The sequence below is a fragment of the Mytilus californianus genome, unplaced genomic scaffold (assembly GCF_021869535.1).
Source record: "Mytilus californianus isolate M0D057914Y unplaced genomic scaffold, xbMytCali1.0.p SCAF_8, whole genome shotgun sequence".
Lineage (NCBI taxonomy): Eukaryota > Metazoa > Mollusca > Bivalvia > Mytilida > Mytilidae > Mytilus > Mytilus californianus.
The window spans coordinates 33,554,505-33,568,095 of NW_026262734.1; the positions used below are offsets into that span (position 1 = coordinate 33,554,505).

Here is a 13,591-nt window from a genome sequence, read left to right on the forward strand (position 1 = left end):
AAAAAATAGTCAGTATGGGGACACATTTTGTACAAAGGAATAAACGGAATACAATTTTATTTTCCAGGCACCCAGAATGGGATAAACGACTCGAAAGAATGAACGAATTCGAAAAAAAACCTATTTTTTTCCCCCCAAAAACATACTTTTGATTTGACATGTATAATTAAACTTTCCATATCAATATCCAAATTTTGACATGTCTATCACTTTATTTATATCGGCATATCCCTTCTTTTATCTTTTATGCTGTGAATTTTATCAGCTTTCTAATCATGTTAAGTTTACGCTTTTACTTGCTTTTTGCTTTGATGCCTATCTTATCATGCTTATTAATTCCAGGATAATTTATAGCGCTTCATTGGTGTTTTTATTTAACGTATTGCTGCTTGTTTAATTGTATTTTTGTGCCTTTTATCTGGCTTATTTAATATCTTTATTTTGTAAACAAATTTGAAATTTCGATCTTTCCTGCCTTGTGGAAAGTAATAATAGAGGGTCAAAATTTAAAAGCATGAAAATATTACAGAATATTGAGTAAAAAACAAAAAAAAAATATTAGAAAAAGTGTGGTCCATTCCCAAGAGCCTCTGTTGCAATGTGGAACTCTTTCCAATAAATAATAAAAATGAAATTAAAAATGTTTGATGTGGTGCCACGTTGAACTCTTTCCAATACGTAATAAATAAAAACAAAATTCTATAACGTTACGATACGGAATCATCAAAAGCAAGGTTTTAGTAAGACCACAAGATCTGAGACCGGATATGGAAGGTGCTTCCCACAATTCTCGTTGCCATCGCCGCCATTCAGCATAATTGGAGATACGACGCTTTCTGCCTAAATCAGTCATTGTTTACATGACAGATGCACAAAACTACCTTAAATTCAGAAATTTTACCATGTTATAACTGAACTGTCATTAGTTAGATAATTTTTAATCCACAAATAACATTATGAGTGCAACAACAGGCAAAAAGAAAGGTGGAGGATTTTTGTCGCGTCAAGCCAAAACTAAAGACAAAGGTCAACAGTTGGAACATATTTCAGAAGACGAGTTGCTTAAGAAAAATTCAGTTTGTCCAGATGATGTACTTGGTCTTTGTAAAATTACAGACAGTGAGTTTTTCGAAATTTGTGGGAGACGTATATGAAATGATGATGAGTCACCCTGTCCGTTATTAATGTTGTTTTCAGCAAACATTTCAACATAAATATATTAAAATAATATTAAATTTAAGTGAAATCGTATGTTTGTTTATGACTTTTTTAAAAATCCTGAAATAGGTACACAAACTGCTATTAAATATTGAAATCAAAATATTCCAGTTGAGTTTGAATTGACATTTGCTACTTTTTCTTTTCAGATTATTTGTGCCCTCCAGAGGCCAATATTTATGGAATAGACTTTACAAGGTTTAAGTTGAGGGATATGGATTCTGGGTCTGTGATATTTGAGGTTGCCAAACCTCCTCCTGCAGGTAAACATTGTTTTGAACGTTTAAATTATTATTAAACAAATTCCAAGAGGACTATTTCGTGAAAAAAACTATTGATAGTATAAATATATAGTTGATTGACAGTGAAACAAACCATCTATCTGGTTCATTGAACTTTGCACCATCAGTCTTGATACTTTTTCACTTACAGTATTGCAGTACGACTAAATGTCCTTCAACCTTTCCATTTTTCTGTACTGAGATTTTTTGTCTGGCGTTTGAAAAGACGTTACTTCGCCACAGTTATGTCAACATTTTATTTCAGAGGGAGATGCACATTTGGGCTAATTGGTGTATCATTTTGGCTTAAAATAGGTTACATTTTTGGCCAATGTCAAGTTGACATTTGGGTTAAATTTTTAAGTTGATATTTAGGCTAATCTTTCCACATAGAGGTAAATTACATTAAAATATCTACAAATGTAGATTATATATTATTATTCCATATGTAAAATATGACATATTTATAATTGCTCTTTTTATGTTTCCATTCTTTTTGTCAGTTTGTCAGACAGTGTCTACTCCCATGTTACCACTGGGTTGTTAAAGTTGGATTTTCAGCAAAACAAGTCTTTTTAGCACTAAATATTGTTTAAACTATGTACAATATGATGGTGTAAAACAGCTATGTTAAGATATGAAAAAAAGTACATCTAAAGGGCTCACGCTACCAGGCGACTAGGGCGAAGAAGTCGTTTTCCCGTCCGTCACTTCGCTTTGCCCTACCCCCAAAAGCGAAAACAAGTCACCCTGTTGTTTACCATACTCGCTTTAGTCATCGGCAATATTCAATTTTTACAAAGTCGACGAAACAACAATTTTCAATTAAAAGTAAAGAAATTCAAGGCATAAACGATTTTCTTCAAAAAAGAGGTTCAAGCATTGATTTTTAAGCTGGTGGCATGTTATTTCATAAAAACAAGTTGTTATCACTTCCGCTACTTTGTTGCACGAGAACGTACATCAAATCATTCTAACTTTCGGCAAAATAAGTTATTACTTCATTAGAACTTGATGAAATTTGCCTGGAGTAAACTTGTTATCCATGTATTGCATTAAAAACGCCATATTCCTTTCCAAATAGTGTGTCAAACCTCGTTTATTTTTGTAAATTTTTCTTCTACATTTAAATTTTTGGGCACATTATTGTACAACTACGGATCAGAGTCAGGATTTCATTGGAAACGGACCCGCTATGACCGAAATCCAGATTCTTGCGATAATGACTACGGACGCATGAATGGCACTGCTGACAGACAAAAGGAAAAATTATGCATTCCACACGCATTAACATACTTTTGGTTAAATCTTCTTGGTTAATGTATATCATGTATATATTTCCATGTATATGCATTGTTTCAATTTATAAGTTAAAGTTGCTCAACTCTGGGACTATTACACTAATAAAATTATATTATGTCCAAGCTTAACTGTTAAATTTATATATCTTTTTAATGAGAAATAATTAATTTCATGAACATGATAACAGAGTAGTTTTTTTAAGTAAATTTTAATTTTTTTTATTGCCAGATATTTAATTGTTTTTTTCTGACAAGAGAACTCATTTGATTGTGCAACTAGATATGATAAAATTAAACAACTTTAAATTTGAACAGTTACTTTAATCATGTTAATTGTATACCCAGGTACAAATTGAACAATATAAAAAAGATAAAATACATATGGCCCTTAATGTATTATAGTAAAATCCAAACATTGTAGCCCCACGAGCGAACAAGCACTTCTCTTTCAAATCTCACCACTTCTCCCTCTCAATTTCAAAAAGAGAAGTCACTTCTCCCTATGATTCTAAAGTAGTGTGAGCCCTGCATCTAGTAGGTTTTTTCAAAGATTTATTCTGGTCCTAGTTCTAGATCTAACAGCCTTTAAAAACTGTAATCTTGTGATACAGGCTGATCTTCACTGAAAACTAAATGGTGTACATTTTGTAAAACTTTAATTTCTTTTCTGTTTAAACTAGCATGGTTTGAACTTTCTCATCAATGAGCTGATTTTTATGTTGGATGTATTTTTTTTATCTAATATCTTATATATCATGTATATCTTATATCAAATATTGATATTGATAAATTTTACCTGTAAATTACCTGTAAAGCTTAAAAAAATGATCAGCCCAAATGTAAAGTTGGCTCCAAAATTGTCAAATGATACCATGGTCAAGCTTATGATTTAGCCCAAAATTATGTCTTGCATCCATTTAAGATTGGTATTGGCTGCTGCTGTTTTACTAATTGAATTTTCACACCTATCCTACTTGGTCTGGTAATAGGTTATAAAGTACAATTTACCCGTAAACCTGTCACCTGTAATTTAATTAAACTTTAAAGGGGCATCAGCTACGAGAAATAAAAAAAAATTAAAATATGATTTTTTTTCTTGTTCAATCATTATTGAAAGTGAGATAGTGAAATAATAATTCTCTTTTAGCAGCCAGTTTTGGTTCAAATTTGTCATAATAAGCTAAGAAACAATGCTGATGAATTATTCACTTGCAAGTAAATAATTCGATCTCATTGAATCCGTATTCATGTGACCTTCAATTTAACCACTTAGCTTTAGATAGGTTACGCATGAATTAGGCGTGTTCAGTTATTAAAAGGAATAGAATGTCAACATTGAAAGTGAATCAAGGGTAAACCATTTGATTGACTGATTCGATCCATAAAAACTCATTCTTATACAGGTAAAAACAATGATAAATATACATTTTTAAACTATAATATGATATCAAACAGACCTAGAAAAATCCAATTGCACGAGTTCGCTATTTATATCTACATTTATGTTTATATTGGTTATATGACTGTCTGCGGTCTTAGGAGGTCACCTCAATGGTTAATTAGATGGCGTCTAGACTAAAATACACACAAAATGCTGATACTGTAAATCAAATATGAGAATTTGAGTGAAATTGGTGAACATGAATTTGACAGCTAATGCCCCTTTAACATGTTTAAAAATCATACATGATCAAGTAAAATTATCTTGATTCATACATGTTGAAATGATATATCACAATGTAGTCATTCTATATATATTCTGAAATAATAGGAAAGACCACCTTGAAAATTGTAATTGCCTATAATTGACCACTTGAGAAGTATTGTCCAGGCCTAGGGCGGCAAATACAAAATGTACCATGGGCGGTATATGTTTACTGCCCAACCTTGCATAAAATAATACAGAAACTGTTATACTTTGAACAGATCTCATATTACAAAGTGCATCAGTTTTGCAACTATATGTTGTGGTAAAGGTCTAAACATTCAAAATGATTTGTATGTGCATATCACTATCTGCCTCTATGATGACTGATCACTATATATTACAGTTAACACTGATCCTGTTATTTCCACACTGACATTTATGACTACGAGATCACAATCACAGATAGTGAAAAAGTTTGAATTGCTATGACTGCAATAGAAAAATATCCTAAATGATAAAATCCAATACATGTACATTGTGTATGTCAATACTGTACATTATGGTTTATATAGAAGTCAAGGTATTACACACTGTGTTTTCTACTTGCAGTTAAGGTAAAGGAAATCTGTTTAAAACCTGCTTGGAATGTTATTGATTTTTAAGAAACATGACCAATTTTATTTTGGCAATATTTGCAATGTACTAAAAAATTTCCTGGTTCACTGATCATGGAAATGTGTTAGTGTGAAACCAGTACTTTCTATGGTTGAAGTTTTGGTTTAGGTAGTTAACCATCAAGTTGTGGTGACATCTACTCAAAGTTTAATACAGATCTTCATTAAGATGTGAACTACAGTTGTATTACAGATATATACCAAATAACAGTTTTGAATCAGATTTCACAATTCACTGAACATGGAAATATGATCATGTGAGCAGGGCATTGTGTCTTATGGACACTTATTCTGGTCAGTACCTTAAAAATTGTATCAATTCCTTTTGACCTTAGGGAATATTAAAATTATTTCATTATTTTAATAGAAGAGGATGAAGATGTTGATCCAGACGAAATTGATCCAAATGCAGGAAGATTTGTACGATACCAGTTCACTCCACAGTTTTTAAGATTAAAAACAGTAGGAGCTACGTATGTATATAGGCATTCCTTTACTTTCTTAAGTGTTCACCATTTGTCAAACAGTGTATTATGTTTAAATTTACCATGACAGTTGGTTTGATTTTTTTAAAAATCCTAATATTTTTTTGGTTATGTTTGTGGATGGAATAAAATACCTAAGTTGAGTACTTATCATACTTATATACTTCAATGTGAACAAAGGGAGTTGTTGGTTACATGTAATTCATGTATTTTTTTTTTGTCAATGTGACAGCAACCCAATGACATATATAACCTATACATGTCAAGTTTGCAGTCTTCAGCAATAACATGAATAAAACACATCTATATAATATGTCAAGTTCTCAATTGCCACAAGTTTAAAAAAAAAGGTACTGTGTATTCAGAAATTATTGCGAAGTTTTTATTAATGCGAAAAATGCGACTGGTAAGGATCGCAATAATAAGAACTTGCATTCTGACATCTGATACATATATCTCTATGAAGCTTTTGATGAAATCGCAATATTTAACCTCGCATTCTGGTGCATTCTTTGAAAATTGCAATAATTTATATATTTACAGTAATTAGTTCGTGTGAATTCATTTACTTTTGTGGATACCAACTTTCGTGGATTGGGGATAAATAGTTTTCCTGGATATCTGATTTCCTGGTTTTGCCAATTTCTCCATGTAAGCATATATAAAAGGTTGTTCTATGGTTAACGTGTACCCATCATGCCCATGAAAACCACGAAAATTGGTATCCCACGAATAGTAGAGTCCAAAGTATCTTACAACAACACCAGATTCTCTCAATGTAAATTTTGTCTGATTTGGTCTATTTGTGAGATACAATGTACTATAAGCAATAGGTCAACTATATTTGTTGTATAAAATAATTGTAAGGTGTATATGTCTGACTGGCAGGATTTATAATGAAAACCATGCCATAGAAAATGTCAGAATTCTGACAAAAATAGGAGTATTAAAAACCAAACCTGAACATTGTGGTCACACATATGAACTAAAAGAGAAGAGAGGATTACATCAATGAGACAACAAGCTAACAACCCAAGAACAAAGTACCATTTGGAGGTCAACATTTGGTCTCCAACAAAAGACTAGTGAACATGTCTATACAATATGTCAATCTCTAAATCAGGCAAAATCTTGAAGAGTATGTAATAAAGGAGAAGGTATGGTGAGGCCATTCATTGGCACCTTGTTTCTGAAAATCAAAAAATATTATAAATCTACCACTTATATTTGACTTAATCATAATGCAGCAGCCTGTCTGACACCAGTATTTATATTTTTGTATTTTGTTTTTATACATAATGGTTTTAGGGCTTCAAACTTCTTGCGTTTAGTGCAAAACAGCAAAAACTGCCAAAATAGCCTCATTTTGAGATCTTATCGTTAATATTCAGATATATTACTCAATTATATTAATTAGTAAGTTTTATCCAAAAAGATATTTTGCTTCAAAATATATTTTACAAATATGTTAATATATGTGAATTATCTTTTTGGTTAAAGCTGTTGCTCATTTCTAATTATTATAGATTTTGACCAAAAAATAGGCATTAAATGGCCATTTTTAGGCAAATATTTAAATTTTGACATGTTTATGAGTCATACTGACCTCACATGTGACCTTTCTGTACTAAAGTGTCCAGATTATATTAACCTGTTCATTTATCAATAAAATTAACATGATTTTGAAAGGCTTGAATAAGTTTACTAGTTTTGCGATATCCGGGTCAAATAATGGCTCTTATCATACCTCCTTATTTGGGTGACATGGGAGAGAAACAAACTACAATATAGCTTTTAGCAGTGGAATGAAGTTAGAAACAGTTTAAGTAGACATGATAGAAAAAGTTGTATTTCATGCATTTGATATTTCAGGGTAGAGTTTGTAGTTGGAGATAAACCAGTCAGCAAGTTTAGAATGATAGAAAGACATTTCTTTAAAGAAAAACTGTTGAAAAGTTTTGATTTTGAGTTTGGGTTTTGTATCCCACACAGTAGGAATACAGTGGAACATATATATGAATTTCCTACATTAACCACAGAAGAAAGTAAGTGGTTTTAAGATAAACAACAATACATTTTATCAAAGACATGTGCTGTTAATGGTTGTAGTTTTAAGTGGCTTTTTATTTTAGTCCACTCTTAGATTGAACCACCCTGCTTGACTTGCTCTATAGTGTCAAATATGTTTAACCTGGTTGTAATAATATTAATTTTGACCAGACTTATTTAATTTTCATCTGAACTTACCAAATTTACCAAAATTTTCTGTAAACCTTGATGTTTTCACTGGTAATTTCTGTAATTTCAATGCATTAACTTTTTGGTATGAGGGTTAAATTAACACATCCATGATAAGTGCGCTCTTCACCATGTTCACATCAATATTGTTAATTTTTTTGAACTATTTAGTAGGTGCTATTTTCACACATTTTTTCTGGTTGGAAAATAAGCAAACAAATTCTGTGAATAGGATGTCTTGTACAAAGGAAACCTACTTTTCATGATTGGAGTTTTTCATTGTACTACAAGATACATGTAACTGTTAATTAATTTGATAAATTTAAATGCTCGAAGTTACAATCAAATGAATCAACAGATTTTCCTTGCATATAAAAATTTTTTTGAGGGAAAAAACCAAAAAATAAAAAGTATGAAAATAAATACCAATTTTGAAATAAACTTATTTTATTCTATTTTCAGTTCAAGACATGATGGATCATCCATTTGATACACGATCAGACAGTTTTTACTTTGTTGAAGACAAGCTGATCATGCACAACAAAGCTGATTACGCATATAACAGTGGAGCATAGCCAAAAAAGACAAAATTAAACAGATACCAGATCTCACTGGTCACTGGCTTACACATACAAATTTTCATTGATCAATGGCTGTAAATAGACATTATGCTAATCAGTCATATGATTAAAAACAAAAATATCAATGAACAGGGAATAACATTGACTTGATTTGTTTCAGCTACAAGTTTTTATTTATCATAGCTGAAATACCTGACCTTTTAGCAACAAACCAGGAGAATGTGAATAAAAATCACAACACTTGATTATTGTCCCACCTGTGTGTAGCCATTTTGTGTTGCTTGTTTATTGTATGTAGATTTTTTATTCAGGGAAAATTGAAAAAGTCCTAATATATAGAATTTTTTAAGTTTTAAGATATATACATTTATAGATATATTACTAACAGATTTTGCATAATAACTGATAATTAATACTTGCCGCTTAAAATGATAACAATAAACATTACATTATAAGTATTTTTCCAAAATATGCTCAATTAATTTTTTTCTGCTTTTCTTTTTTGGCAAATGAACTGTGGGACAATATCCAAGTTCTATCAACTTTTGTAAAATCTTACATTTACTTAAAATAAGCTTTCTTTTTTCAAAAATTTTGAACTTTTTCAAATTCAGAAGATTGGGATTTATTTTGTGTTTTAATTGATAAACGACCTAAACAATTGACCCATCCATATAAAATTTTATTACTTAATTGATTTTTGTTTTTATTAAATACTCTTCACACCAAATAATTCTTTTGGGACGATTAATTTCTCCCTTATGGGTAACATAACTTTTTCACCAATTACCTTAAAAAATGCAGATTCAAAATTTTGAACCTTCTTCAGTTGACATGATGATGAAGTTGGTGATTCACTGTAAAACGTATGTGTCTGTGGGTGATATTTAGTTACAACATTTTCATTATTAACTTCTATCATCAAATACACAACTTAGAAGAGAGAGATATATTTAAGGGGATAGCAGAAAGTCTTCTGCATGAACCTACCTTGTTGGTAAATACCTAAAAAAGAGTTGAGGTCTGTTGTAAGCCACAAAGTTATTTTTGATATTTGAGAGTCATTAAAGATTGTATAAGTGTTTTTACCTGATTAAACCTAATTATATGGTGCATAATTGTTACGATGTACATTCCATCAGAATGATTGTAAAGTTAGATGAATATTGTGTGTAATTCTAAACTTTTGTAAATAAACACGTTTACTTGAAAAAAAGGATAACTTATTTAATAATTTAAATGCAGTTTGTGCAAAAACCATGTTGGATTTTTTGTTACTGCTTCATTCTGAAAAATTCCCTTATAGTACAAATGATAGACACACTTTTACATGTAACTAAATGGAGTTGTATCATTTCATTTGTTCTTTACACAAAGGCTGTCAATTGATGTACATGTATGTTAAAAAATTGTGTATGTTGTCTTGATTACACCACATTGAAAAAAATACCAGTGAAGGTTCAATATCTTATGAGAGATATATATTTTTTTATAGACAAACAACACTTTGGCATGGTAAAGAATTTCTCCAGATAATTTTCATCCATGCAAACAAAAAGCTAGATAGGGCAACTATATATCAAATTTTAACAGTAAAATGTTTAATCTGAATAAGGGAATTTATACAGGTGAAATGTACAACCATCCCAAGCTGTAATAAATTTATAATAGTACTTTTAAATTCTGTGTATAATCATTCAGTTCACTCCATTTGATCAAATTATATTTATATTTTATGCCCCATTTATGGGCATTATGTTTTTCGGTCCGTGCGTCCGTTTGTTCGTCCGTCTATCTGTCCGGCTTCAGGTTCAAGTTTTTCAGGTTTAAGTTTTTGGTTAAGGTAGTTTTTGATGAAGTTGATGTCCAATCAACTTGAAACTTAGTACACATGTTCCCTGTGATATGATCTTTCTAATTTTAATGCCAAATTAGAGTTTTGACCCCAATTTCACCGTCCACCGAACATAGAAAATGATAATGCGAGGGGGCATCCTTGTACTATGGACACATTCTTGTTTCATGTTAAATTGAGAAATGTATTTCAATGTGATAGAAACAATTTTGAATCATTGTGTGTAATAAAGCATTGTGCAATACTGACTATTATTTAGTTGATTTCTCATATTGTTTAGTTTTTATTTACATTTCCTTTATTTTCTACTTTGTTAATTACAATCTTGTTTAAAAGGCTTAATAGATATTAAAGTATAGATATTCATGTCATAGTATTTTTTGAAAGAATATATACAAATATGTCTGCATATTTGTGGGGAAAAGTTTCAGAATTTTGTTAATCTTTTGTTCAATGAAGATTAATTTTTAATTGTCTTCTCTTGTCTTCATGCTTTCTATACTATTATTATATGATGATTTCAGACAATCTTGAAATTTATACAGCAAAGGATATTTCCAAGTGTAAATTGGAAGAACATAGTCCAAGTATAGTAAAAAAATTAATCAACTCCTGGTAATGGTCATTTCTTATACTTTTCCTTCATTTATTCTTGAAAATGTACAGACTCTATACTTATTTTTTATTGGATTTCACATGAGTCTCATATATATTCACTTTTTATCATATTATTTAGTTTTAGTTAAGGAATTTATTTATTGTAATCTTTGAACATTGCACAAATCTATTTATTCTTATGTACATTCCAGATTTGATTTCCACATATCATATTTACATTAATTTACATGATATTGTAAATAGTCTACATATGTTTCACTACTGAGTATACTGTCTGAAATTCATATAGTCTGCCTACAACAAAATTGGTTCAGTTAGGAGCTGTTTAAATTAGCTTTTTAGAAAAGAAAAAGTTACTAGCTTTTACATGTTTATACATTGTTTTCTTCAGTTGATGTAAAGATGAATTGATATTTAACAATCTGTAGACAGAAGAAGTATAATTTCTTGGTACAGTTTTTCTTCTATAAATGAATTAATTACAGTTCTATAGTAAATAATTTAAGTAGAAAAAAGGGTATATGGAAAATAGAAGTTAAGCTGGACTATGCAATCAATTATTGCCTTTTATTACTAAAAATATATATTGAGTTAAGTGTCTTTCATTTTAACAAATTTCAAAATAACATTAAACTGTACAATTGTGTTTAAAGGTATACTCAGAAAGATAATTGTAAAAAGTGATTTCTTCAGCACTTTCCTTCGAAGGAAGAGAATAAATATTTTTTTTTTCATTGTTTATAGAACAGGTTTTGTATTCAAAGCTATTGAGGGCATCTTTTCTGCAGAGGAAATGTGGCTTTTAAAATTTATAGATCAATAAGTGAGAGGTTAAACCAAAAAAATATTGTTTAGACACATACATCCTCCCAAGAGGCATTCTCTCCCTTTAAAAAAAGCCTAATAAAGGGGGACTACAGTTAATTGTAGAAATTTTAAAGTCACTATATAAAGGAATGCATATCAATTATGCAGATTTTAGTTTTTTTTTAGGAGATGCATGTTTTCCGTCCAATAGTTCGCTGTTTTTGTGATGTCAAAATAATGTGCTAGAAGTGGTATACTACAAACTTGATTTCATGCAATTATGGTGCATAAAATATCGGCTATATTTTTGTTTTCAATTTGTTTTGAAATGTTTGCAAATTTCTTTCATCAATTAAAGAAATAAAAGAACATGTACATGACAAGTATTTAAATCTTATAACTAATTGTATATTTCAAATAACTCCCTTACAATATAATTGTAAATAGATTATAATTTATGGTGTTAATTTATCCAGACATTTTAAATTCATGGAAATGCAAGATGAAAAAAATATTTGAGGAGATAGAAGTCCCCATTGTTGATTGTTTTAATATTTACAGTATTTTACAGAATTATGATTGGTTACAGCTTTAGAAAATTTAGTCCTTAGTAATGATAATATTACAATTCCAAAATCACAAATATAACAGACAAGTCTTTATTTTGAAGTGATAGTCTTTTGCTATGAAAAATACCCATTCCTAACTGCACCATGTTTTGCAGAATTGTCTTTAACTTGTGAACATGTTTGAAGGTATTTGTGGTATAAGGGGTTTTACAGTAGTGATCCTCAATGTAATATATAAATGTAGTCATGATATTTTTAGTAACACAAATGTACAATTGAACGAGAGCTTGCTTTTAAAGGCTAATGTACAATCTTACTACCTATTTTGGTATACTTTAATGACTTGTTTTACGTTGTCTATATCTTCGTATAAAATAAACATATGTCACAATCAGAGCTGGCTTTGTTTTGTTGTCGAGCCTGCGACTTTTGTCGCAGAAAGCTCGACATAGGGATAGTGATCCGGCGGCGGCGGCGTTAGCTAACTTCTTAAAAGCTTTATATTTTAGAAGGTGGAAGACCTGAATGCTTCATACTTTGTATATGGATGCCTCATGTTACGAAGTTTCCGTCAGTCACATGTCCAATGTCCTTGACCTCATTTTCATGGTTCAGTGACTACTTGAAAAAAAAGTTAAGATTTTTTGAAATGTTAAATTCTCTCTTATTATAAGTAATAGGATAACTATATTTGGTATGTGCGTACCTTGCAAGGTCCTCATGCCCATCAGACAGTTTTCACTTGACCTCAACCTCATTTCATGGATCAGTGAACAAGGTTAAGTTTTGGTGGTCAAGTCCATATCTCAGATACTATAAGCAATAGGTCTCGTATATTCGGTGTATGGAAGGACTGTAAGGTGTACATGTCCAACTGGCAGGTGTCATCTGACCTTGACCTCATTTTCATGGTTCAGTGGTTATAGTTAAGTTTTTGTGTTTTGGTCTGTTTTTCTTATACTGTATGCAATAGGTCTATTATATTTGGTGTATGGAATGATTGTAAGGTGTACATGTCTAGCTGGCAGGTGTCATCTGACCTTGACCTCATTTTCATGGTTCAGTGGTTATAGTTAAGTTTTTGTGTTTTGGTCTGTTTTTCTTATACTGTATGCAATAGGTCTACTATATTTGGTGTATGGAATGATTGTAAGGTGTACATGTCTAGCTGGCAGGTGTCATCTGACCTTGACCTCATTTTCATGGTTCAGTGGTCAAAGTTAAGTGTTTGAGTTTTGGTCTTTTTTTCTAATACTATATGCAATAGGTCAACTATATTTGTTGTAAGGAAGAATTGTTAGCTGTACATGCCTGCC

The 13,591-nt window shown here is 30.7% G+C and overlaps 1 protein-coding gene across 1 annotated transcript; it reads left to right on the plus strand.

Moving 5' to 3' along the window:
- Window positions 1-780: 780 nt before the first annotated feature.
- Window positions 781-12,669, plus strand: LOC127711789 (protein unc-119 homolog B-A-like). Its single transcript, XM_052217928.1, has 5 exons — window positions 781-1,119; window positions 1,368-1,481; window positions 5,490-5,595; window positions 7,480-7,652; window positions 8,308-12,669. The coding sequence occupies exons 1-5, from the start codon at window positions 957-959 to the stop codon at window positions 8,418-8,420; spliced, it is 669 nt and encodes a 222-aa protein (XP_052073888.1). The 5' UTR covers window positions 781-956; the 3' UTR covers window positions 8,421-12,669.
- Window positions 12,670-13,591: the final 922 nt, after the last annotated feature.